Source organism: Amblyomma americanum, chromosome 2 (genome assembly GCF_052857255.1).
Source record: "Amblyomma americanum isolate KBUSLIRL-KWMA chromosome 2, ASM5285725v1, whole genome shotgun sequence".
Lineage (NCBI taxonomy): Eukaryota > Metazoa > Arthropoda > Arachnida > Ixodida > Ixodidae > Amblyomma > Amblyomma americanum.
In genome coordinates, this window is record NC_135498.1 from 98,794,739 (window position 1) to 98,822,559 (window position 27,821).

General features: G+C 44.9%; 1 protein-coding gene and 1 long non-coding RNA gene across 2 annotated transcripts; one reads left to right on the forward strand and one right to left on the reverse strand.

Annotated features, from left to right (window-relative positions):
* Positions 1-208: 208 nt before the first annotated feature.
* LOC144118859 (uncharacterized) lies at positions 209-3,348 on the forward strand. The gene is made up of 3 exons (XR_013312171.1): positions 209-248; positions 1,476-1,551; positions 2,355-3,348. It is a non-coding gene; the product is annotated as an uncharacterized LOC144118859 (long non-coding RNA).
* A 4,826-nt stretch (positions 3,349-8,174) lies between these two features.
* On the reverse strand, positions 8,175-27,730 carry LOC144119921 (uncharacterized). The gene is made up of 5 exons (XM_077652422.1): positions 27,705-27,730; positions 26,041-26,143; positions 19,615-19,767; positions 11,607-11,711; positions 8,175-8,945 (listed from the first exon to the last, which is right to left on the reverse strand). The coding sequence occupies exons 1-5, from the start codon at positions 27,728-27,730 to the stop codon at positions 8,817-8,819; spliced, it is 516 nt and encodes a 171-aa protein (XP_077508548.1). The 3' UTR covers positions 8,175-8,816.
* Positions 27,731-27,821: the final 91 nt, after the last annotated feature.

Here is a 27,821-nt window from a genome sequence, read left to right on the forward strand (position 1 = left end):
AGAGAATATTGCATTTCAGTCCATGCGAATTTCATCGTATGTGAAGCAATGTCTGAGCCGTAGTGGCATACAGTACAACAAGAAAATCAAAAACGAATGTCCTTCCTAGCGCAACAATATTTATGATCAGCCTGGCCTATAACTTTTGAAATAAAAACGCCCAGCGCGGCCAGCTTTCTGACGAGTAGCGGTAATAATTCGCTGGAATCGGTAATAATTCGCTGGAATCAACGCCGCAGCGACCGCAGGTAAGCTATGTTTGTATAACCGCGCTCGATTGTCTTCTTATAAGTATGTGCGTGTCTTTTTGCCAAAAAAAAAGTCCAATCAGGCCTGCATACTGCTGAGGCATAAAGCACATCGCGTAAGAATAAATGAGATCCGCTTCCAAGAAACGAATTTGGTAATCGCAGTGTTTCCTTTATCATTCTTAGAAACATAGGTTTTTAAATATTAGTCACGCTAAGGCTGCGCGAAATGAAGTTTCTTTTTGCGACTATAAAGCTTCATTCTTATCTCAATTTGTATACTCTGCTTTAATTAAACTACACCTTAACCACTGTCCCTCACATTGTTTCATGCGCAATATGATCTTTGTGCTTATATCTCGGCATTCCTACTAACTCTATTAACTGAAATATAGTGAGGTAAACAAAATGTTTCTCAGATGTTCACTTATTGAATTATTGGAGTATTTACTTCCCCATAACGTGTATAATTTAATTTAAGCACGGCGATCTGTCCAAGAGTAACTATTAAACCCTGTTCTTTTGTGATACATTTACTGATCAGCCAATGTTTCAAAGCATAATTTCATATTCAAATCCTCTGTGCAGAGTGAACGGACTTTACCGAACTCCTTCTTCGGGTTCCATTTTCCTTCGATTTTCCTTCGCTGCTTACCGCGTCCGTCACTCTTTCATGCCCAGAAAAGAGCACTTATTGCTTGGGTAGTAAATGACGTCCTTCGGGCACTTTTTTAAACGACTGCTTTCATTCCACACGTATCCCAACAACGTTCGTGCATTTCGCACGAGGTCTTCTGAAGGCTTCTTTAATGCTCCGCGATTAAACAATGCTTCATTGTGAGCTTCCGAAACAAGCTCGTAAGAAGAACTCAAGCTAAACTCAAGTACAACGAAAACCTCTTGAGTAGAATTCATATAAGAAAACATAATCTGGGCACTTTGAATAATTATGATGATGGGAAACCTTTAATGGGTCCAATAAACCATTAAATACAGTGATATAACAACGATTTACTTTGTTCTAGTTTATACTGCGAAGCAGTTAAATAACCATTATAGTGGTGAAGTGAAGGTACTAGTAGTACCTGTATCACTATGGCCTCCAAAAATTAAAGAATCATATTATTACTTCAAAATTTCATCATCATATTTCCAGTCTCGTTTATAGCCACACAAAAAGGATTCGCAGTGATTTGAGTGCATACCGCTCATATATTTTTTCAACAGATTCTACGCAACAAGCGAAAAACGATGAAAATGTTGGTATTTCCTGGCTTGGTCGTATTTTGCTTTCTAATATCAGGTAAATTCCTTAAAATATGCACTTTTTTCGCGACGCGTTCATCACTTATCTTTCGCACATCGCTTCAACAAGATTTCCTGATGTAATGAAGTAATGTGCAAGCTGAATCTGGGCAAGATGATTGAACACGTTTCGGTGCAATAAGTGATTATTGCATATTTACTTTCTGATATTTATCACCCACAAAGTACATGTTACTCAGCTATAAATGCGCCTGTGTTACATAACTGAACTGAGCTCGCAGGCTGAGCTAAAAGGGCTGAACATCAATACCATGATACGTGAGGTTATACTGGTCAGTATTCCATAAAGCAGCCCGCAACTGAAAGCTTAATCTTCAGAACGCCATCAGTGAGGAAGAGGTCTAAAAAAAAATCCCAATGAACCAGGCGCAGGTAGCACAGAGAATAGTGATGAATACATTCCGCAAATCATTGTTGGTTAGGCATCGACTTATAAAAATTAAGTGAACACACGAGCAGCAAGAAAGGGGAGTAAACGATGCATGCTATTAGCAACTGAAGCCCCACTGGGTACAAGGTTATATCGCAGAAAGAAATAATATATAGTGCTTGCCTAGTTAATTAAAGCGTATGCTTGTAATTTTAACTCTAGGAATAACCGTTTAGGCCTTAAAAACATTTATTGAACATTTAAAACTTAAAATTCCTCATTAAAACTTTTCATAAACCGCGAGCATCGTGTGATAAACCGTGCCTGGAATCATTAGGTAGAAAAAATACCTCACTTCTATTTGTATTTTCAGCTGCTTGACTAACCAAATATTAATTTGTCTTCTTCAGCCAGCGCAGCGAAGCCGATAAATGAATCGCCACAACCGGAAGCCCGAGCTGTTCCTGATGAAGTCGACCGAGACGCTCCTGAAGAATCTCAGCGGTCGGCTACCGTAATATACGACAGAACATCTCCTGTAGAAGCTGAACGATCTGTTGATGTAGTATATACCAGAGCCGATCCTCAAGATGCTGAGCGGTCGGTTCGCGTTGTATACGACAGAACTCTTCCTGTAGAAGCTGTACGATCTGTTGGTGTAGTATATACAAGGGCCGCTCCTGAAGAATCTCAGCGGTCGATTCCCGTAATATACGACAGAACTTCTCCTGTAGAAGCTGAACGATCTGTTGATGTAACATATACCAGAGCCAATCCTCAAGATGCTGAGCGGTCAGTTCGTGTTGTATACGACAGAACCGATCCCGTAGAGGCTGAGCGTTCAGCTGGTGTTGCATACGACAGAACTATTCCTGTAGAAGCTGAACGATCTGTTGATTTAATATTTACCAGAGCCACTCCAGCAGAAGCTGAGCGGTCGGTTCGGGTTGTATACGACAGAAGCCTTCCTTTAGAGACTGATCGATCTGTTGATGTAGTGTTTACCAGATCCACTTCCGAAGATTCTGACCGATCGGCTCGCGTAGTTTACGACAGAACTCTTCCTTCGGACGCTGAACGATCTGTTGATGTGGTATTTGACAGAGCTGGTGTTGGTGAGGCTTTCTAATGATTTTCTGTAAAATTCAACTCAGCTGTTTCTCAACTCTTAGATCACCTTATAAGAGATTACGAAATATAGAGCCATATCAGCCGCATCTGCGTTTGGCTGCTTGTCGAACCTCTGCGCATATTCATTTGAACGTAAGTCTCGTACGTTGCAAATTCGGTGGAAGTTACAGGAAGGAGTGTTTTGTTGAATATTTGCAGAGTGACTGGGTGCGCATAAGAGGCTTTCGAGCAGCGGCGAAGATTTTAAAATCCGCTAAAATCAGTTTTACAAATCGGTGCAAGCGGTATTTGTTACAGCAATAAACATCTGTATAAACAAAGACGTCGTTATTTTCACGTCTTGGCAATGTGGAGTACAGCCTTAACATTGCATTTTACAAAAATATCAATTCACAGGAACAGCCATGTACTTTCCCAGCACAAGGAGTATACACCTGGTTGTGTCAGGCTACACCGATAGCTGTCTCTACAAATTATCGTTTATATCTTATTGTGCTGCGACAAAAACGGGTGAAGCAAACTAGTGTCCTTTTATTTGGGTTGATAGTTGGCAAAATATCGGAGCAAAGTATTTTTCCTGATTATCGACCCATAGCCATTTTGCCTTTCTTTAGTAAACTGATGAAGCAAATCAATGTATTCGGCTGATAAATTACCTCTCAAGATTTTATACGTTAACCACTCACCACATTAGTCCTCCACTCAGTTATTCAACAGAGCATTTTCAAAGCACACTGCAACGCCTGCTTTGCTTTCAAAGCAGTGTGTCATACAAAGATCCAGTTGCCACTTGATGCCAGAGAGCTTTAACAGCCAGCTCCAATGGACCTGGGCACAAAGCTTTACTGACCACATTGTCGTGGCTGCAAGAGGGTCCCTACAGCAAAATTTGAAAGGACGACTCCGTAAGCTTAGGAGTGTCCTTTTGAGGGGAGGGGGGGGGGGTAGTAACCATACCTGCGGTTTTGCCTTAGAAGGCGGCGAAAAACATAAAAACTGGCCAACAAGCATACAGTCGGTAAAGTTTTCTTCGGGGTCGTTCACGGTTATCTTGTGTGCTAGAGTGACGGGCGAAATAAAAAAAAATTGTCCGACGTTTACGGATCTCGGTAATGTGGTTTTTGAGCGCAGCTGCTCCGTTACTTTAGTCATAGGCGACAGCGAACGCAGTGCCGAGCGAAGGTGGCTCTGGGCTTCGGCTTTTCGCAGCGCGCACAGCACTCTGCAGCTGCTGTGCCTCGCCTCGAGCTAACAGAGGGCGGCGCACGCTGCTCTGGTGCCACCTCTTAGAGGATCAACGATGCGGAGTCCGTCTTCACGCTATCACCGTCTTTCATCCTTCACTAAGCTCTGCGTTCGCTCTCTTTCGCCCTCCGCGGTGCTCCTTGTTCGCTCTGTTACGCCGAGGGACGACGGCGACGGCAACGCCGCTCAGCGCAGGAACAGCCGCCTAAGTGCTCTGTTCTAAAACGCCTAGCCACTGCGCCAAAATCACTCAAATCAGTACGTCAGTTGGGCAACCGTGGTCAGCAATGAGATCTCTTTATTATGTGGCAAGGTTTGCATCAGCCAAAGCGTCGGATATGTGAACAATGGAGCGAGAGAAAATGAACGGCATCTTGATAGCGATCCGAATATATCATTTACCCGCCCACTACCGGTCTTGTACACTCAAGCTAAAGCTTGAGCCAACACTTATGCAAATAAAAGCAGGCAGCAAGAGTAAGGACACCTTTTAACAAGAATTGCTAGAATTTTTTATTTAAAAAAAACTGAGCTCCGATTGTGCCAGGGACAAGTTGGTTTCACTTTTCAGTTGCGAACGGCATCTACTACGTGCGTTAAGAGATGTGGAGTTGTTAAGGCAAAGATTGCGCGCGAGCGTTGCGTGTAAGAAAGACTCGGGTGTAATTTCTACTGCCCATCTTTTGACGCGTGTTTAGGACTTTTTCTTCGTCGACTCGTTCACAGATAAGACCACGCCCCCCTGGAGGAGTACATCTTACGTCCGATCGGTTCGCTACTTGTTCATTCCTCCATGTTTAATTAGTGTGTGAAACTTTAGCTTTACAGATAAATACATCGCAACTCCTGCTGTTCCTATGCCAAGATAACGTTAAGCAATTCTCGTTTGTGTTCATTCCGATCAATCTGGTCACGCAGAGCGATGTCAACTTAGCGCAATAAACCACCAGAGCTGTACAGTCTATGAAAAGAACTGCATCAAGTACAACGACGAGCAGAGTTGAGAGATATACCGGAAGTTTTTAGTTCGTTTCCAGACAATAGAAAAGAGTCGTTCTCGCATCAAATCATTTCGAGTATTTGGGCCATTGGTCGTACAGCTTCCGCCTACAGGACTGCGGTGTGCTCTCCAGCAAGAGACCTCTTTCTATTGTGCCGTTAGATTTTACAGATGCCAATCGAGACAAAAGTACGAGGAAAGAGAGTCTAGCGCTACCACTATTGCAGGGAATTCAGTTTTGCGCCATCGTAAATTTGAGAAACGCCTTCCTCTCAGCACACAAGGGCCGGTCGTAGTAATGCCACCGCTAAAGCAGCTAGCTTTCTGTGCGTCGTCGGTGGCAAGGCATCTTTTTTTCTGTCGTAATCAGCTGACGCACCACTGCTAATTTCTTCTGACAGCGGCGCTTTTGAACTGTAATTTAAGCAAGTCCAGCTTTCTCGGGAAAAAATTTTGAAAATTAAAAAGTTTTAAGACACACTTATGGAAATATTAAAAATAATGGTCCATTATTATGATACGAAGCAAGATCATCCTTTTAAAGTGCTTCTGGGTATGGTAGGGGGTGCAAACACAAACAACCACAGCAAATCTAACGGCTTTGAAAAGAGAGTGAGCGAGTAGGATCAACTGAACTAACGCTGAGTGCTTGAAGTGTAATTCCCCTGTTATGGTCTTTTCATAATAGGCACCGATGTGCAGGTACCACAAATATCAGCGCGGTCTTATTTTACCTTGCTAGGAGCTTACCTACTCCTTCGCTGGTATACCCATTGCTTCCTGGAGCTAAGAATTTGCTGGCCGCTTATTCCAAGAGAGCGGCGGTAACCTGTCAAGAAAGACCCGACATTGTGCTTATGTAAGAAAGCCTGAGCACGACGGAGTGCAGAGCAGTGTCCAGGAATTCAGGAATTTAGATGTGAATCTGATGCAGTAAAGGTGTAGGCCGCAGCTGGCGCAGGACATGGTTAAGTGGAGAGATATAGAAGAGGCCCTTTGCAGTCCATTGGGCGTAGTTAAGCTGCTGATGATTATAGTAAAAACTGCGTGAAACTTCTGCCGGCACTAAGCGGCATGCTCGGCGCATTCACATTGTCTGAACACACATTCTGTGGAGGTATTTTTTCATCATGAGCAATGTCAATAACTCCGGCAACAGGATGTTGAGATCTCCGTCACTACAACCTAGGTATAAGGAGAACCCAAAACCAATTTTATTCCAATAGCTCTTATGGGGGCCATTCCCCGATTTACCCGTTTTGTTTTTGTTTCTTTGTTTATTTGTCTGAAGCCTGCTTTCTGGCAGGCTTCCCACCTTCCTACCAGATTATGGAGTTCCTTCCACGTGTGTGTGTGTGTGTGTGTGTGTGTGTGTGTGTGTGTGTGTGTGTGTGTGTGTGTGTGTGTGTGTGTGTGTGTGTGTGTGTGTGTGTGTGTGTGTGTGTGTGTGTGTGTGTGTGTGTGTGTGTGTGTGTGTGTGTGTGTGTGTGTGTGTGTGTGTGTGTGTGTGTGTGTGTGTGTGTGTGTGTGTGTGTGTGTGTGTGTGTGTGTGTGTGTGTGTGTGTGTGTGTGTGTGTGTGTGTGTGTGTGTGTTTGTGTGTGTGTGTGTGTGTGTGTGTGTGTGTGTGCGTGCGTGCGTGCGTGCGTGCGTGCGTGCGTGCGTGCGTGCGTGCGTGCGTGCGCGCGCGCGCGCGCGCGCGCTGGCTATCATGGCAGGTGGCAGTTCAAATAATGAAAGCTCTCAAGAGATTGCTCAGGAAGAGCATCCCGGTCTGAGTGGCCTCATCTATGGCAGCCCCTTCCATCGCAGAGCAGAGGCACATTGTTTAACCACCGCACCACTGAACTAGGAATAATACGAGGATTCTCAGGGATCTATGAATGTGAGACAATGAACATTTCCGCACATATCAGCATTAACCCATATTATCGGCATCCAGACAGCTCCCATCCGTGAACAATGATTCCGAACACCGAAATAAAGGGCTCCGAAGAAATAAAGGGCTGTCGCGAAGCTCTCTGCATCCGGACGCTACCCCTTAGGCGAGAAGATAACTTTTTATATTCTTGGATTTCATGCCATTTCGGTAGTTTTTTCTTGGCATATACGCAGCACTCGTGATAATTTGCTTAGGTTAATCTGCTCCATAATCGCGTACTGTCTCCAGTCTCAGTCGTTGCTGTCTTTTAAGCCTGCAGAACGAATGCGCGTCAAAGGCTCATGGCTGATTGTTAAACATGCCTGAGCAACTCGAGCAGCATCCTGTCAAATACATCTTCTCTCCGCATTCAGGGCAAGCAATGCTGGAAGTGTAGTGCGTAACCCTTAGCAAATCTGTGCTGTTTCCACCCCTTCGTCATTTTGTTCGTGCGGTCAGGCACGCTTCTTTAACGCTCAACTGAGAGAGGTCTGAACGCTATAAGTATAGAACTGCATCATATTCTTTACTTTCTTACTTAGGAATTTAATAACTCCAAATTCCGCACTCCCTTTACATATCGTAACATTCCGTGCATAAATTTATTCAATTCAGACTTTGCCTTCAAAACCTGTGCAAGTGGATTTTGCATAAAGACTACGTCATATAAACTAATGAACATACAAGTCTTGGGCCACAGCCAAAAAAATCTAAAATTGAAAACTGCCAACATCAAATGTGAGCCTATTTATTTCGCAGCGTGTTTTCTTATGTTTCACTATCAGCAGATGCAGTCGTTGCAAGATTGTTTTCACAGCAACACAGTTTATATATACATCATAAAAACACAATTTGCGCAAGCATTTACATCATCGAACAATGGAGCTGAGTGACGCCCTATCATTCGAGTGCAGAAAAACCAACCTGATATGTTAGTCTTTTTCACCGGGCCTTTTTGCAATAACCGCGATGCATTTGAGCAGGCGGCTCCGAGCTCATTCTGCCACGTTTCATATCGTTCTCTTAAGCGCTGTACCTTCAGCAAACAGGGCCCTCACTTTCCAATAACCTAATAAAATTCCAGTTCTAAGTTACCGAATGTAACCAGCCTTATAGACCCTAACACGCTGAAATATTTGCTCTGGTGTTAGGTTCACAACGAGACTTTCTTGAATATCGATGCTTTAGTCTGGGTCCACAATGAAACGAAACCCCCTAAACGCCGAGTAAATATAAATAGTTCAAAAAACCAATACGGCTCAAGCTATACGCCACAACACAGCGGAATGTGCACACTGCGCCGGAGTACTTCGCTGATGAAGTGTCCATGAATCAAGAACAAAACAAAAGACAGTTCGCGGTGTATCAATCCGTGGCACACACCCAGACCCGGCAAGCCGTACCATTTTGCGCAAAAAAGCCGCTAAATTTAACGCAACGTTTATATAAAAAATTTCACTGTCATAAAGTTCAGGATGACCGAAAAGTTTCACGAAAAGTGCACAAGCTTATTAACAACAAGACCGTTATTATGCATAGTTTTGCGGGGTACTGCATGTCGGTGTGGCTACAAGAAGTCACCGCTTGAAGTTCTTGTCGAAGACTTTCTTCATAACGGGCAGTAGGGAGTAATTCGGGCAGTCGTCGAGGAACACGTGGTGGGCGGATAGACAAACTTTGTGGAACTTCGAAAGGATGCCGAGCACCTGCAAGGCATGAGAGGAGCATTTTAAATGCAGTGACACGTGTCCCGGGCAGGAAGTCTCCACAACGACACTCGGAACGCTTTTTGATTCCTTCTTTCATTATGTAAAACTGAGCTCTACACCAGAGACATATCTGTGTTTCTGGGATATCACGCTCATTTGAAGTAGGCCGGGATGGCGCTGCCAGGATGATGATTTAGGACAATACATCAGAGGGGGAGAGAGGGGAGGCATTATGTGCGTCACAGCCGCATAAACCTGTACTCTCCCGAGACCCTGCTGTAAAAATTTTCTTCAGCAAATTAGACGGCGGAATCGCTGCTGCGCAGCCACAGATAAAAGATTAGTGGCATCAAAAACTCATTTATTTACAAGACGTGCAGCACCCGAAAGTATTATTGCAGGGGGGAAAGAATATTGTGTGGATGAGGCCGATGTAAGGAAAGACAGGAAAAAATATAATGCAATAACAATGAAAAAGCAAAACTAGGAAACGAACGAGAAAAATAACCGATAGCAGCCAAAAAAGTTTAAATAGCACCCTGCAAGGAAGTGCGCTAGGAATCATCGTCACTCTGGAATACTTCAACGTATGCGCTAGGTGGGATCAGCGAAGTTTTACAGCTCGCCACAGACAGCAAAGAGACGTCGTACGTTCTAAGCTGCTTAAGCGTTTCGATGCGGAACCAGAGGTTTTCTTCCCTCGGATAGTGACCGGTGATAAAACCTGGGCTCGTCACTTTGAGCGAAAAGCAAAAATAATCTACATGGAATAACCCCACCAAAGTTCGCCAAGAACAAGGAAGATAAAGGCGACTTAGTCGGCCGGAAATTTCATGATGACTGTTTTTAGCGACATTGATGGAGTTATCCTTGTGGATGCGCTGCCTGAGCGCGAAACAGTAAATGTGGACACATACATCAAACCTCTGCAGAAACTAAATCAGCGTTACCAGCATTTGCCAAGTGACAAGAGAGCGAGGGAGATTCTCCTTCACGACAACTCCCGCCCTCACACCAGCCTGAAAACAAAAAAAAACGAGTGCAAAATCTGAGTGGACTGCACTGCCCCAACCTCCTTACAGTCCTGACTTAGCATCGTCTGATTTCAATCGTTCCAGTCATCATTTCTGGCCACTAAAAGATGCACATCGCGAATCCAAATTTCACGAAGACAACAGCGTCATTTTCGCCATGAAAATATGGCTCCATCATATGGAAAAAAGCCGGTACAAAGCAGGCATGCATGCCCTTCCTCACCAGTAGCGCGAAGCCATACAAGTTGACGGATATTACATCGAAATGTAATATAGATACCGCAGGCATCCGCCTGTATTCTTTATGAAATTTTTATTGAAGAGTATTCGAGAAAAGTTGAGGGGTAGTAATTTGAGCACAACTTTAGTACGCCTGAACAACATTCCAAGTACATAGCTCTTTGCTTTACATAATTTCAACAGACGAGCTTAGCGTTTAATGCATGCGCGATGTTTCGGAGTGCAAGAGGGGAAACAGTCAAGATATACGAAAAATGAAGGCAGCCAGAGGCAGTTCGCGCATGTAAACTAGAGTCCACCCTTCCAACAGTATCGGTTGAGTGGGACACTGAGAGTTCGCTATTGCAGCGACTTTGTGGTCTAACTTTACCACTTTTCACGGTTATGTTTATTTCATAAAATTTTTTACAACTGTCCCAATCTACGCGATGAATTGATATCTCCTCCGTCTTTCATCTCTCCACGGCTAGACCACGTTCACAAGGTCGGTATAACGTCGCACGAAACAAAAGCTTGTTCTCAGTCGTTCATTCCCCGTACATCAGCAGATTAGAACCACCTTCCCGGACCGACAGCCTGCATTCAAGACATCCTGCGCTTCCGTAGCAATTTAGCTAACATTGTATACTAAGGTTCACAACAAATGTACTTATCATTCTCCATTTCCTTTGTTTACTTTAGTTTCCCTTGTTTTGTTCTCTTACCTTGCACTTACATATTATGCTTACTTCTGAATTGTATAACCAGGAACATGACGCTTGTATGTTGAATTTTTGTTTTTGTTCATTTTCTGTGATTTGTAACCACTCCCCTCTGAAATGCCTTTGGCCCTGAGGGTATCAATAATAAATAATAAATAATAAATAAATAAATAAGTAGATGCTACTGTCTGCTCTCTAACGCGATTACAATTTGCAATTATTGGTTTCGTTTGATTTGACTTATGAGATTAAACGTCCCAAAGCGACTAAGACTACAAGGGATGCCGTAGTGAATGGCTCCGGAAATTTCGACCACCTGGAGTTCTTTAACGTGCACTGACATTGCACAGTACACGGGCCTCCAGAATTTCGCCTTCATCAAAATTTTACCGAACAGGCCAGGATCTAATCCGCATCTTTTGGGACAGCAGCCGAGCGCCATAACCACTGAGCCACCACGGCGGCTCCAGCTGTTGGTGTTAGTCCTCACAATTACATTTGCACTAAGCACCTGCTCCAGTTTGGCTGAGATATCCTGCTACCACAAATGCAACGCGTCACTGCATCGGATCATTTTATGCCAGCCGTTGTCGAGGTATTCGAGGAGGAGCATAACAGCCGTGCACTTCACTTCAGCACCAGTTAACTACAAAACTGAGGAACGCCAGAAACAGTTCGTTTACCTTTTCGAACATTGTGACGTTCGTGTCGAAGCTATAGAAAGGCGCGCCCTTGACATAGTTGGAAACTGTCAGCTTATCGTGTGTGACTCCAGGAAGGTTGCATGCCTGCGAAGACAGTAAGTACGTGGGCACAAGCATCATCGAACAACAGTGTGAAGATGGCGTAACTGTCTCTTGTCATCTATAAAAGACCAGAAAACTGCAACACTCGTTGTAAAGCTAACTCTAGGGTGTCCTAAATATGGCTACCCTGAACAGTTCAAGAATATTGTTGTAATAGCAGTACATGGCTGTATCTTTAATTGTGTCGGCAGAGTGACCTGTTCTGCACAAGAACGCCGGGCGGCGTCGCACTCGGCTAACATACATGATAAATCTGCCTTTCTTTCTTTGAAATGACAAAACAGAAACTACTCATTTCACAACACTGTTCACATGAAAATAAATGTTCACACAGTTCAGATGGTTTCGAGTTCCATCACGGAACCAGCACAAAGTTGTCGCCATATCTGAAACGCTGCGGTGTTCTTTCGCGCTGGGATCTTCTCGGCACTGGTGTCGGTGTCGAGGCTGTGTTTTAGTTGCGATCCTCAGTCCACTTTGAAGGCTAGCGTCGTGTCCGCTACTTTCGCTCGGACTACCCATTCACGGACAGGCGCTCTTGCAATGCTGTTGACACATACATCAAGAATATCAAATTCCGCTTCGCAGTCTCGCTGCTCCTGGCTTCCTTTACTTGCTTATTCGCGTTGCAACGTGTAGCAAAATTATTCTGCTCTTAGCATTTCCTGAAAGTTTTGCCAAATGCAGGACAACTTCGCGGACCGTGCGAACGTCCACTCCTGCGGCACTTGAACGTATCAGGTTGCTCGTCGCAGTGCTGCTGCTGCTGCTTTTTGACGGCGTTGATCTGTCTGTGCTCTAGCGACCAGATTTCGTTTTGCGCGGCTTTCATTTCCGCAGCCCTGCAGATTTCTTCCGCTTTCGCCAACATCAGCTTGTTATCCTGCAGCAATTTTTGCCTCACTTTATCGTTATTTGCTAAAAAACTATTTAGTCACGTATGAACGACTCTGACATAGTGCCAAAGTTGCAGGAGCGAGACATCTTACTGAGTTCTCTGACAAACTGTTCTACCGGCTCACGTTGAGCTTGGACGCGTTGCCGAAACAGGTAGCGTTTATGAACTTCCTTTCAGGTTCTCTGCGCAGTAGCTGTCGAACTTGGTGATGACAGTTGCATAACTTTCCCGGCTCTCGTTCTGACCAGAGTTGGAGTTAAAACTTTGCTTGAAAAGTTGCCACTGCTTACTGATTTCGCCGGTGAAGTTAAGCGGCTCCGGCGGCTTCACAACTTCCATGCTGCTTCTTGACCACGAACACTGCGGCAGTGACTCCAGAGCATTTCTGACACCATTTATCGTTAGTTGTGTCGGCAGAGTGACAGTCGGGACCAGTTTTGCGCAAGAACGCCGGGCCGCGTCGCACTCGGCTTACATATATGATATATTGGCGATTAGTGGCGATGCGGCAACTGATAGGTATTAAAGAAAGATATACACATGTATACTATAATACACCTATGTAGCAGAAAGCTAGGCATAGGCAAAAATCAGATGTATGCTGTAAGAGACAAAGAGGGCAATATCATTAGCATCGTGAAAATAAATAGTTAAAGTAGCTGAAGAGTTCTGCACAAACATATACAGCAACCAGCGTAATAAGGGCATTAATGAGAGCTGTTGTGGCGCACAGCAATAAGATATCACGCCAGTAACGAAAAAGGAAGTCAAGAAAGCGTTAGGATCAATACTAAGGGGGAAAGCAGCTGGTCAGAATCATAACAGCAGATCGGTTGAAGGGCGTAGGGGCGACGCAATGCCTAATGACATTGAGCAATATAGAAGAGCGTTCACTAAATATAAATTCATAAGGAAAGTCAAGGACTTGACAGAAGTAAGCTTACTGTCTATTGACTACAAAGCATTTGCTAAGGTATTTACTAAGATATTTCCTAAGGTCAGAATCAAGGGCACCCTTCAACTTCAATCAACCACATGGCCAGGCAGGCTTTCGAAAAGGCTCCTCGATAATATACCTTATTAATACCATCAATCAGGTGATACAGAAATGGGCAGAATATAACAAACCCCTCTATATAGCCTCCTAGATTACGAGAAAGCATTTGACTATGTCTAAACCTCCGCAGTCATGCAGGCATTGTGTAATCAGGATGTGGATAACCTTTATGTAATAATAATGGAAGACATTTATAACATCTGCGCAGCGACCATAATGCTATACAAAGTCAGCATTAAAATTCCAGTACGGAAAGGTGTCAGGCAGAGAGACACGATGTCGCCAATGCTACTCGCCTGTTTGCAGGAGACATTCAGAGGCCTTGATTGGGAATGGGATAAGAGTCAATCGAGAATACCTTTGTGATCGGTGGTTCGCTTTTGACATTGCTTTGCTAAGTCACGGAGCGGATGAATTACAAAACATGATCAATGACTGCTGTCAGAGCAGGATGGTGGGCCTAAAGAATGAATATGCAGAAAACCAAAGTAATGTTCAACTGTCTCGGAAAGAAACAGCAGTTTAAAATTGGTATCGAGGCTAGAGAAATGGCAAAGAAAATCAAGAAGAATAGATGAGATTGGGCAGGACATGTAATGCGATGTCAGGGTAACTGCTGGTAGTTAAGGGTAACAGAGTGGAGGCTAAGAGAAGGCAAGCGTAGCGGAACGGCAGAGAGTTAGGTGCACGGATGAGATCAAGAAGTTTGCGGGGCTAGGGTGGCCGCATCTGGAACAGGGCAATAATTGGAAGTATATGGGAGAGATATTTGCCCTGCAGTGAGCGTAGTCAGGCTGACAACGATGATGATGACGATATGCACGGTGACGCATTTAAAATTAATGCATGCTTTTTGTTTCGTTCGATGCTGCATGAACAAAGCAATATGTCATTTAAAGCGCTGAAGCATGATTAACACGCGGAACGCCGAAGCTGCAACAGGTGCCGTAGTGAAACAAAAACAAATGCTCTATAGTGATAGAAATGGGGATTGTCCAAATCTAAATCAGAATATCAGCAACCGGCATTCTAGAAAGAAGTCGTAACGTTTGAGGATAGTGCGCAACGTGGTTCGCAGTTTTTCTCTTCAGGCGATTTCATCCTCCGTACGAGAGACCTTCACGAACAGTCTGCGATCCCCTTTTTTTTGCCCAAACCGTGCCCCTCTATCTGCGGACCATTTTTCGAGAGCGCGCTTAGGCACCCATTCCTGGCTTTGGCGTTCTTTTTATCATCGGCGTAACCGGCAAGCACGGCAAACGATTAAAGTAAAGCGATAATGAAGGGGAGGGCGAGAATGAGACGGCAAAGGAGGGAATAGAGGTGGAAGAGAGAAAGGCGGCAGCGGACGTGGAGGATGATTCGGTGGGGGCAGGCGAGAGCGGTCGGGCTCAGTTTCCGCCAGCTGTTGCGTATTGACATCGTAAACGCGTTTACGGATAGTTGCCATGCTTATAACGTGCACCGCATCCACCTGCGCATAAGCGACTGTTAAATAGATGCCGCAGCTACTGCAGAACCCCTATGTTTTAGGCAGCACACGTTGGAGGGTTTGCGAAAAACGGCACACTGCCTCTCTCAAGTGAAGTGATTACTTTTGCAAATATTGTGCGCCCGTCAGCAGTCGCACAGGTAAGTGAATATGTTCGAATCAGGGCAACTACGAAACTCCTAGTCGCAAGTTGGGTGAGCCATGAGTCAGCAATTGAACTGTCAACCAGCTTATACATGGGCTTCTAATGGGGCCGTCCAAGCCGTTTACCATGGAAAAGGACATCTTAAAATGAGACAAGCACGTTGAAAATGTTTATCGCGGGGAGCAGCTAACGTTGTAGGGGACGCCGCAACCGGACAAGGGTTGCACCGGGCCGCTCTGCGCCACTGAGAAGCGCTCGCTAAGCGCGCAGCCACCGCGGCCGGGTTGAGAGAGACCTTGTGCGACGAAGCGGTAATGCTTCGAGCTCTACTACGAAGGCTGCGCACAAATTTCGCGTTAGAATGTACCGTAATCGCAGGTAAAATATTTTTTTTTCATGCGCTCTCATTAGAAATTTCATTTTAGAAAATTATGTCCCTCCGTCCATGCGTCTCCAACCTCGGTTGAAAGGTGACAAAGAGGAGAGAAATAAATTCTCTCTCCACTAAAGAAAGACAGAAGGAGCGAAAGAGAACACCAACAAAGAGTCAGTTGGATGCGATTGGGTAAAAGTGGAGCGGTGGTACGGTGAGTCACACGGTCATTAAGGAACCGAATCATGCCACCTGCTCAGCGCGGTATTAATCTGTGAGCGCCACCGCGGTCCGCGGAGAACACTAATGCAAACGCATACCATGCCGCCTCAATCGCATTGATCGCCTATAATATTTTCACCCTCATCACCCCATGTCATTCTTTGCCACGCTCGACGACACTTGTTTTGTTCCTGCCGACTAATCATCACCGCCGTCATCACCTTTCTGTTCTGTCTCCCTTTAATACGCGAACAGATATATTCTAATTTTACACGTGGTGTTTCCCCCGTAGTTTCTTCGTTCCTGCAACGTGATTGAAGCTAGGAAATTTCTGAATCGCATTTGTTTCCCTAACAGCAGTTTCTGCCACTGAGCGTCCAAACCGGCCACTCCCTTTGCGGTATTCACGGTTATTTCAAAGCTGAAGAAAAAGCTTCACGTTACGAACTTTTGCCCCGCAGACAGTTAATGCAGTTCGAACTCTAGTCTTAAATCTTTTCTACCTTTTATAACTCGGCACCCTATTTCTTTTATTAAACTGAGTGTTTTGTGATTGTTTAGCACAGCGAGAAATGGTTTGGTTTGGTTTATGGGGGTTTAACGTCCCAAAGCGACTCAGGCTATGAGGGATGCCGTAGTGAAGGGCTCCAGAAATTTCGACCACCTGGGGTTCTTTTACTTGCACTGACATCGCACAGCACACGGGCCTCTAGAATTTCGCCTCCATCAAACTTCGGCCGCCGCGGCCGGGATCGAACCCGCGTCTTTTGGGCCGGCACCCGAGCGCCATAACCACTCGGCCACCACGGCGGCGCACAGCGAGAAATAAGAGCTCTTCACTGCATGCACCATTCGACTGCCTACGTGAACCGTGCTGCCTTCGCTTCAGTCTTAAGCGTTACTTCATTCTTCTGCTCCAAATAGCTTCAGCCATCGCCATTGTAGCATAGGACAACCGAAACCGACCGCTGTTTTCCTGGTTGGGAGCGGCATTACTGCACATGTAAGTTAGGAATTTATTTATATATTTATTTATTTATTTACATTATCCCCAGGTCCAGCGGCATTACAGAGCGGGAATGGCAAATATGCAAAAAATGAAAGTACAGTTGGTCACATCAACGTTAAATGGATTCTGAACATACAATGTTAGCTAATGCTACGCGGAACTGCTCATATTTTACAATGCCAGCAGCTTCTGCGGGAAGGTGGTTCTAGTTACGTGAGGTGCGCGGCAGGAATGACTGCGAGAAGCATTTCTTGTTGCTTGACATAATTTCTACTTCGTGATTATGATCTATGCGGTGGCATGCATAATTGCCTGGTGGATGAGGTGATCACGTAGAGGGGGATGATATAGCTTGTGGAAGAGGGCGACACGAAACACTTTTCACCGCAATTTCTGCTCTGGGAGGCAGAGATTTGACTTCATAGTAGTTATACTTGCTGTGAAGTTGTAGTTAGCAAAAATTAAACGTAGAGAGTTATTTTTCACCATCTCAAAATCATTAAATAAGTTGTCTTGAGCGCAGTCCCATACAGGTGTTGCATACTCGAGTTTGGATCATATTAGTTTTTTATAAAGCAATAGTTTCAAATTCGAAGAAATGTTAAAAACTGAAGCCTTAAGTCGCCTGGCATGCAATTTGCATTTTTTAATCATGTTCTCGGCATGAAAAGACTAATTGAGATTATAAGTAATGGGAACGTCGAAGTATTTATATGACGAGAACGATTCCAGCGAAATATTATGGATGTAGTAATGAGGTAGGGCGGAAGTTTTTCTGGGTGCACGCATTACTTTACTTTTCATTTGTTAATATTTAGCTGCATTAACTAATCTTTGCACCAGTTCCATATTGTGTTGAGGTCTGACTGAAGTAATGCAATGTCGTTTGCGCTGGTTATTTCTTCAAAATTAGGTCTTACCAAGAAGTTTGTGTCATGATGCGGCCGAGGAGGACGCGTACCCCTTGTGGTTTATGCCAGAAGTACTCTGATAAGAGTTAATGCTATAGAACCAGGAAGAGGTATACAGCCATCGTCACTGCTTCGTCCTACACCTGGTAGAGATGTGTTGCTCTTAGTGCGAAAGTACTACTTAAGGCGGTCGCAACCAAGAATCTTAGGTGAAACCTCGGAGTAACTAGGGTAAGTTCGGGTTGATTCGGAGGAGCAGCGGCGCAAGCTGCTGCCAATGGGAGGAAGCTCGGGTAAGTTCGGGGGATCGTCGTGCCAGCTGTAGCCAATGAAAGGGTGACCCTGAGAATGACCCTGACCAAGCTTTGCATAGCAACAGACCATGTAGAAATAACATAAACATTGATGCCACTGCTTTTCGAACCCGCGGCGGCGCGAACAGATCAGCTTCGCTGGCCACTGCACGAGAGCACTATGCTATCGTCGCAGCTGATCACGCCTCGTGTTGTTGTTGTTGTTGTTGTTGTTGTTGTTGTTGTTGTTGTTGTTGTTGTTGTTGTTGTTGTTGTTGTTGTTGTTGTTGTTGTTGTTGTTGTTGTTGTTGTTGTTGTTGTTGTTGTTGTTGTTGTTGTTGTTGTTGTTGTTGTTGTTGTTGTTGTTGTTGTTGTTGTTGTTGTTGTTGTTGTTGTTGTTGTTGTTGTTGTTGTTGTTGTTGTTGTTGTTGTTGTTGTTGTTGTTGTTGTTGTTGTTGTTGTTGTTGTTGTTGTTGTTGTTGTTTTGTTAGCCTATCAAAAGATGGCCTCGTGTTAAACTTCAACGCACCATCGCGTGGTGCATTGCAGGTCGTCGTCTTCAACAACATCCATCTGCGGCGCGAAGAAATCAGATCAGCTTAACCTCGATTAGAGCTTAACCTGAGACTAATATCGTCGCCATCTGCAGTCGTGTCGACCGACGACCCAGCAAAGCAAAATTATGAGCCAACCAGGCTAAACACGTGCTTTCGCACGTATACTCTACGTTAAAGCCCTACCACTTTTTGTTACGCACTATATCTGTGCGGCCACAGTACTGGAAGAAATGTAACTGCTCGAGATACTTAGGCGTGCAATATCTTTATCCTTCCCTCCCACCTTCTTACCATTCTAAATGTTTCTTGCTGATGTGCACTCAATAACAGTTTATTAGCGTTAAATCCTTCTAGAGCAACAGCCGCTGAGAACAAGGCAAATGAACACAGATACAAAGAAACAACTAAAAAGAGCGTTTATAATACATACATAAAAGCCGTACCTAGGTCGGAAACGTTACACTTTACAAAGGTGGGCTTTTGTCAAGTTTGTAAAGCTGAAATTATTCAGCATATACGCTAGCACTGAACACACACACACACGCACACGCACGCACACGCACGCACGCACACACACGCACACGCACACGCACACACACACACACGCACGCACGCACACACACACACACACACACACACACACACACACACACACACACACACGCACACACACACACACACACACACACACACACACACACAAATTTAGTGTTTATGTACTACTATGCACGCAGCAATCCGAGTCCAATGAAATAAATCCCCGAAATTTCTACCTCTTGGTATGAATTCTTCGCTGGATTCATCGTTTCTAAGACCTTTCGAGTGACCTGCTTTGCACATTTTATCGAGGGCTGTGGAACATTGTCCTCAAGATATACGGTTTAATTGCTAGGAGCCTAAGTGCTCAGAAAACAGCAGACGCACTCACTGACGACTGCTTCACAGGTGTGACTTTGTCAACGGGGTCGCCGGGTTTATTAACGCGTCCCGCTGTGGACGTGGACTCGAGTGCAGCCGTAGTGAATGCGATGCAAATCTTCTTTCCGGCGAATGTTCTTGATGCCAATTCGATGGCTTCATTCTGCAGAAAAAGCGAAACAGCCAGCTTTGCAGCTTGAAATATTAAAATTTCAATCGATACTCAATCATTTTTAACTACTATGGCTCTTGGAGATCCCAGCCCAATATATCTGGTTCTCGTCACATTCTCATGGAGTTAAATGTTTTTCGCAGAAGTTGACATATCGAGATATGGTCTTTTTTAGCACAATGGCCCCGTTTAGAAAGATAAATTAGTTCGTAGTGACATTTGCACAGTTCAAAAGGAATATCGCCAAAATGGCAGAGGCCGCTTCCCCACAGGAATATGAGGGCAATTCATGCCTGCAGGTTCCTGAATAAAATCTACTTTGTTGGAGCCTTATCTTCTCCTCTTCTCTAGACTAGGACTAAAAGTAAACTATAGAAGCAGCTTCTATGTCAGAACGTAGGCAGTGCTCAGAGTTGGGCTAGTTGATTCTGCATTGTTGACTGCGTACTATTCAAAATATGACCACACCAAAAACGGTCTTGCACACAAGAGGCACGTTGAACGCCCGTGCTCGAGTACGTGCTGCAAGCATGAGGCGTAGTACAATGCCATTCGCTTATCGGTGAAATGAAGGGCGCGGCCACGGCGAGTGTCAGATACCCTGCGAAGGTTATTCGAGGCAACTCGACAGAACACAATGCATAATTCAGAAGCAGGAATGCAAAGGCACGTATATCAAGGTGTATTGCCAGCGTCAAAAAAATTCAACTCACCGTGCCAGTAAGCATTGCATATATAGCAGTTGTTTCCTCGAAAATTTTCACTAATATTAAACACGCGACAAAACGTATTCTAGTAAGATAACTTCACAACTAGTCGATGTCAAGGCAAAACCACCGTATCTGCGCTCCGGACGCCGGCGCTGGTTGCCAAGTGTTACGGTCGAGTGAAGCTTCCAGCTTCATGGTTTCAGGGTGGTGCCCCTGGAGTCAAACGCATAGGCGACCACTCAGTCTCTCCACTTAACGTCGGTAACCGTAAGTATAACATCTCTCGGTGTAAAAATTAACCGTTAAATCCGTGGTAAAGCGAATTATGAGGCCCTGATGGCCCACGTGGCGCTTTTCAAATTGTTGTCTTTGCTTTGAATGCAGCTACCGTGTAAGGATGGGTGACGACTGCGCTTTAGCTTTGGAATAATTACAACCATGTTTTATGTTGTAGTCAGCGCCTCAAGAGCGTTTACCCTGTTTTAGAGCCGCCGCATGTGGTTTTTGCCTTCCGCATACGGGTAGGGCTCAGACCAGTACTTTCCACCGAGGCTACGCACATGGATCTCCCAAAACGCGAGTCATGCGTCACGTCCGCGCTGGTAGATTAATCACAACTATTTAGGCAGCTAATGCGCCATGCGCACAGGCTAGCGCGCCATTTCAGTCATTTCAGGCTGCTAGATTGTCTTGAGCGGAGTTTCAGGGCGCTTGGCTGCGTCTTGTCGAGGCCGCGCCCGCCACCTGACGATGACGAAATTAGTGCGAGCCGCGATGCATTAAGGAAATATAATTTTTTCTTGCATGGCTGACAAACGGCTCTTTTGCGACTACATTTTGTAGGCTTTCCTACGTACTTCCGAAACACGGCCTGCAAAAAGAACAGTGTCGATGCACTTCATATGATATGTGGCCAGAACTACAAAACGGTTGTCATAAAAATGAGCGCACATTTAGGAAGCCGGCGTAGCACGAACGAAATAGTGTCCGCACGCACCGTCGACGACTCGCAGCAAATAGAAGCCAACGCCAGAAAATAATGAGGTCCGGCCGCCAAACACCCAATGCCCAGGTCCCTTTCCACAGGCGCTTCAAAGCCGCGGGTATATCTAACAGGATAGATGACCCGGCTGTCTTGGCCTCGTTGGTTGCTGTGTGTGTGTGCAAAGCTCGTGCATCCTCCTGGCATGCAAGGAAAGGTTGGTGTCCACCAGAACTTCAAGTGATTTGCGGGTTCCTGCAACCGTCCAAAGGACATGCTCGCCGCGTATGTAAAATCCTGTCTTCGGAATGGAGGCACCAAGGCCGGTTTTTCAAGGACCGCCTGAGAGTTGCCTGTGAGCACAGCGGAAGTCTACATCACCATCCCCGTATGTACCGTGAATGGTGCAAAACCGTTGACGAGTGCACTGAGTTCTTGTGGAGCAGGGTTCGACCGAATCTCCCGTCAAGGAAAGGGACGTCGCAGAAACCAGGAAAAGTGATTGTACTTGGTGATACGCCACTACCAAAACCGCATGAACCCCTTCTTCAGATGGGCCCAAAATTCTGTGTTGAGCCACACCTGCGAGGGGAAGAAAAGGTGACCATGGCGCGATCGATTTCTCGCCTGGCACCGGATGAGTCTCGACCCAGGTGCGTAGAGGAATGTACAGCGGTTTTAGCCAGGACCTCTACGGCGGTCAAGCATAGAAAGGGATTCGGATCACTGATTAACTTCCTTGTCTCGAATAACTTGCGACTGGTAACTGCGGATAAAGAAGGGTGCTTTGTAGTCATACCTGAATCATTATTTTCGGATAAAGCATTAGTAGCCATCGAGAAGAACTTTCAGCCGGTCTCGGCGAAGTTACAGAAGGTAAAAAGCAGAGCGGTGCAACTGCTTGAACAATTGAATCTGGAGCGACTTAAAGGGAGTGTAGGTAAGGCAAAAAGCAGCTGTTTAAAGATTTTCTTCTCTGCTAAGACACATAAAACGGGATTACCATTTAGGGCCATAGTGAAGGAAAAGAGCACCTGGCAACACGAAATTTCTGGATATTTGCAGAAACATTTGGCAGCTTTATCTATTAATGATCCCTTTAAGGTACCAAACTCTGAGTGTGTCGTCAAGTTTTTACAGGCGCATAACCCAGGTTCATGCTCGGCTTTCAGCATTGATGTGGTAGATTTATATTACTCCCTGCCGCACAAGGAAATGATGACTGCTGTTTCTGATTGCATCACTTCGGACAATGATGAAGAACAGTTTATAAGTGTTTGTGGTATTGCTGTGTCTGGGTTCCTTGAGCTGTTGTCTTTTTATGTTAAATCTACCTTTGTTGAATGGGAAGGCACACTCTATACCCAGAAAGCGGGTGTTTGTATTGGGTCTAAAGTAGCGCCTGCGCTTAGTGATATTTTTCTGTCATTCGTGGATAGAGCTATCCAGAAAGATTTGTGTGGAATGCCGTACCGAATTTTCAGATACGTCGATGATTTTTTAATCCTCATTGAAAAAACGGACTATGCTAAGCACATGTCTACAGTGTTAGAAGCATTTAAAGCTAATGCAGGGGGTTTACAGTTCACCACTGAGGTACCGGTCGATAACCAGATACAATTTTTAGATTTATGTTTGACTGAGGGGAAGGGACACATGTGTTGGAATTACGCGCCACGTGCCAACAAACCGCTGCTGAACTATAAGTCACATCATTCTAAGGTAGTGAAATGTGGAATTGTTGTTTCATCCTTGTCATCTGCGTTGTCAAAATCTTGTCACCATGCTATGCAAGAAAGCTTTGATAATCAGGCTAAGAGACTAAAGGAAGCAGGATATCCAGCTGAGCTTATCACTTTGGGTTGCAATAAAATAATTAAAAAGCTTAAAGCGCCGACATTGCTGCCGTCTTCACAGAAAGAACAGAAACGGAAAAAGTTCGCAGTCCTTCCCTATGTACATCGCCTGTCTCATGGTCTTAAAAATGTGGCCCATAGGTATAAAGTTGATGTGGTTTTTTCGGCCCCGAATAAGCTCAGTAAAATTTGTTCAGCAGTAGAAAATAAGTCCCGCAACCCCAAGAAATCTGTAGCGTCCTGTGGTGTTAAGCACGCTAAAAGTTTTGTGCCGTGCTCCAAAGGTGTAGTTTATAAAATCCCCCTATCCTGTGGTCAGATATACATTGGGCAAACGGGACGTTGTATTAACACACGACTCGGAGAACATCTCAATTCATTAGAATCTAATCGCTCCACTAATCTAGTTGATCATTGCCGAGAGTGTCAATCATGTTTTCCGTCGTTGCATTTTACTGACATTTTGTACAAACACCCCGACCAGTTGACCAGGGAAATTATCGAGGCGTATAACATGACAAAGAAACCAAGATTATGTGTCAGCCAACCATCCCTGCTCCTGCGTGACTGTGAGGTTGCATATCTGGACATCACATAGTAACACATGCGTTCTGATTTTGTGTTTTTTTCGTTTTCTGTTTCCTTTTATAAGTGTGCTTCCTGTGATTAAACTTTAGTTGAGAGTCAGCGCTTGTTCCTGTGTATTCTTCGTCTAGTCCCCGTTTGTTCGCGCTGTTCTTTTTTGCATTATGGTATATCTAAGTATTACACAGGACCAGACGGACACGAAATGGCATTTTAAAAAATACGGCTTATAGAATACGGCCTCTGCAACCACTTCGCAGTAGGGTGGTTTAGTTACGGAATAGTTCCGACCACCTGGGAATCATTAACGTGCACTGACATCGCACAGCCCGAGGGCGCCTTTGCGTTTCACCTCCATTGAAACGCTGCCGCCGCGGTTGGGTTCGAACGCGGGTACTACGGCTCAGTAGCCGAGCGCCCTGACCACTGCGCCACCGCGGCGGGTATCTCATCTGTCTGCTCCACTATTGACGACGTCGTTCACGCAAAGCTAAGCGCTACCGAGCACAAGTGCTAGAGTGGGCAGTCTGCTACTGCGAGCTCCGATTATCATGGCGTTCGCTCGTTAACAACGATAATCTCATTTTTAAATGCGCCCGATTGTCAGCTCCCGAGTGCTCAGTTCTGTGAAACAAAGCCCGATGAGGCCACTTAAAGCCTTATTGCCTGCATGAAAAGGCAGTCATTAGAGGAATTTCCACTGCAATTCTTCCAAAGCATCTGCGTACCACATAGGGGACCCCCGATTGTGTTGAGCGCTAGTTATGCAACACCTACTATGCACCCGGCCAGAGCATCCTAGTTGGCGTGCCCATCCAGCGTGCACGCAGCTAGGCTCGACCGGGGCCGCGCCACCTTGTGAGGGCCCGATCACGCGACCACCCACTGGACAAAAGCCTTTCTTCGCTCCTCGCTCTAACTCTCCCAAAATATAAACGCAAGCGTCACCCACTTTCGCGTGCCGAACTAAACGCCTTTCATACCAGTTACCGGGCGTGTCACCGCTATCAAAACTTCTTCGCATACATTACATACACCACAACTACAAGTTGTTCATTCTTGTCAAACGAGAGGGTCTTTTCTTCTAAATATGAAGGCTTTACCGTCATCGACTAGTGATTCTTCATTGCCATATGCGCATGCCACATGGAAAGACTAAGTAGCTGCACTGACAGTCTGGTTCATGCGGTGCCGCGGAAGAAGCGAAAAAAAAATGTCCCACGCTGCATAACTTGAACCCGTTAGAGGCAGTCAACGGGTGAGACAAGTACAAATCATGCTGCACACAAGTGTAATACGCAGTTAAACCGTGCACGGCATCATGCTCGAGGCGACTATAACTGCTTGTTTTAGCATAAATCCCCGCGGTGCTTCAGTTCAAGGCTGCACATCTCAGCAAGCTTCCCGTCATTTTTGCTGCTCAAAATATAACGCAAAGAGCGCGCTTTTTTTGAAGGTTAGCCTAGAGGAGAACGATGATTACGGATGCCTTAAAACTCGGTACATATAGGCAACTTTACGAGTTAAGCATTACGCTATATTTTTTTCTACTAAAGGGGCTCTGAAAGGGGCCCAAATAAAGTTGCCTGTGATGTTAAAAAATACCCCTTCATGAATGTCCTCCCGCAAGAATTTTTTTTAATGCGCTTTGTTAAAGCTGTGTTATCTGTAGTCAGATTTTAAATTTCAGACCATTCGCGCCTTTCCCGTTGTCGTTTCTTGCACGCTTTAAGGTCGGCGCTCCTCCATAGGTCCAGGCGGTGGGGCAACCGCCATCTGTGAACTGTTTAAGGAAAACAGCTTGCGACTAAAGAGAGTGCGAGCCTGAAAATGTCGCCGGAAAGGACTCGCCAATTTTCGCGCGTTATTGCCGGTTCCCCGTTCTCTCCTGCTTGTAGAAGTGTGTTATTTCGTTCAGGTGTTCATAAGGACAAAATGCAGAGATTGAGCGAGTTGATGTGCGCTCCTCAGAAGGTGTTTCAGAATCCTTTAAGAACAAAAAAAACGGAGATGACACTACTCTAAGAACAAGTCCCACATTCAGATGCTTCGCATTGCTCCGAGAACACAAAAATAATATCCTGAACACTCTCTAAATCTTTTTAATGAGTTCATAGAAACCCGACATTACCAAAATGTTGAAAGGGTTTGCGAGTGGTGCAGTTTTCAGTTGTGCCAAACTCTCGACCGCCACAGCCGGAGGTGGCACCACAATCACCGACGCGAATCGAGCCCTGCATAGACAAATGTTTAATCTTTACGCATCACCACAAAAGTGCAGTAAAAGTATATTTCCTCCCTTAGCACCACTGCAACAAAAATTGAATAGGTTTTCAGCCATTCGTGCAGTTGAACGTCAAGAGCTTAAAATTTGTGTGCAGAACATTTTAACCAATACACTAATGCACCTCTACCAAAATAGCTATACAAGACCAACACTGTAGCTAGGAAATCCTTTCGTAGATTGGTTTGGTTTCATGCTGCTTAACATCCCAAAGCAACTCAGACTATTAGCGACGCCGCAGTGGAGGACTCTGGATGTTTTCGACTACCTGCGGTCGGGCTCGGAACTATCCGGAGCTCTCCACTAAGGCGTCTCTCATAGTAGAGGGCTCCAAGTAGAATTTGTTGCAAAACCTGACAGGTTCAGGGATAGCTTCTTCCTTTAAACAGTTTCAGAGTGGGACTATTTCTTGAAGCCCCGAGTTTTCCAGTCCTCTAGTTGTATTGAGGCCCATGAAACAGCATTTCTCTGCCTAATTCAGTTTGCATTCGCTTTCTCTTTAACTTCTGCCTTCTTGGTACATCCCTGCATACTTTTTTTCATGTATTCCCTTTCCTACACTGGCAAAGAAATTTTGGTCCGGTGTCTTTTAATGCAAATCAATAATTTGCAGCCTTTCACTGCTCAATTTTATGGCAGATTATTCTTCCTCCTGCTGACGGGGTATACTAGTGATTTCGGTTTCTGTCATTGCGACGAGCACAAATTCTGTGCTCCAAAGCACGATATCTGATCGGGCCTTCTGCCAGTTGCCAGAGACGTGCGGTGTATTCAGTTACGTGCCGAAATAACAGCACTGTAGCTTGATTTTTTATACTTCTTACTCTTTTTCAAATGTCGCGTCGGCCTAGCGAATTGACTGGGCCGGGGCTCCCTAGTGTTTTTAAAGATATTTTTTCACAGCAACATTAACCGCATCAGTCTTAAACGAAACGCACGTCCATCACTAGTTGACTGGGCTTCTAGTTAATTGGGAATTCGAGTGTGTAAAACTTTTACAGAAACCGACGTTGTACACAATTATAAGATGTAGCCTTATTACAAAATACAAAGACGTCCTTCCCTTTCCTTGCAGAAAGGCTTCTACTTCGCCGACATCACAGATTTGTATTGGCCACTTTTTAGTACCCGGCAAGAGCTGCTCTGGCAGCGTGCATTTAATAGTTTAAGAGCTAATGTGGTTTTCGTGTCAAATTATGTTTACGCTCTCAGTTGTTATAGCGAAGACTGCTTTGTCTTTGATTTCTCCGTTTTTTGGACACAGTCTTTTTTGCACTCTCCTCTCTCTCAGTAATAGAGGTTATTAGAAATGAGAGTTTACTGATTTTAGAACTAAAAACACAAATATATTTTTTTTCAAGTTGATATTCAAAAAATTATTCTCATAATTTTTCATTACATGGTGGTTTGAGTGGCTTTAACAAAGGAGTAAATCTCTCACGAAAAAGACAAAGCTGGCAGTGGCAGTGGAGGTAATGCTCGTGCTAGGTCGGCGGCCATTAAAATCATACGATTTCCTCCGGTCATCCTGTCTCATTCTTTGGCAAGCCGCAAAGTAACAATATCATTGAACAGCTTAAAGACACCGCGGCTTATGCGCGTAAGAAACTTTCACGTTTTCCTGCTTC

Excerpts from the sequence above, each read along its gene's own strand:
- LOC144119921 (XM_077652422.1), bottom strand. The coding sequence starts at position 27,730 with ATGAGACAGGATGACCGGAGGAAATC. Across the intron at positions 26,144-27,704 it reads CAGGATGACCGGAGGAAATC|GGCTCGATTCGCGTCGGTGA; the intron begins GTATGATTTTAA and ends TTGTCTATGCAG. Across the intron at positions 19,768-26,040 it reads CAAACCCTTTCAACATTTTG|AATGAAGCCATCGAATTGGC; the intron begins GTAATGTCGGGT and ends CTTTTTCTGCAG.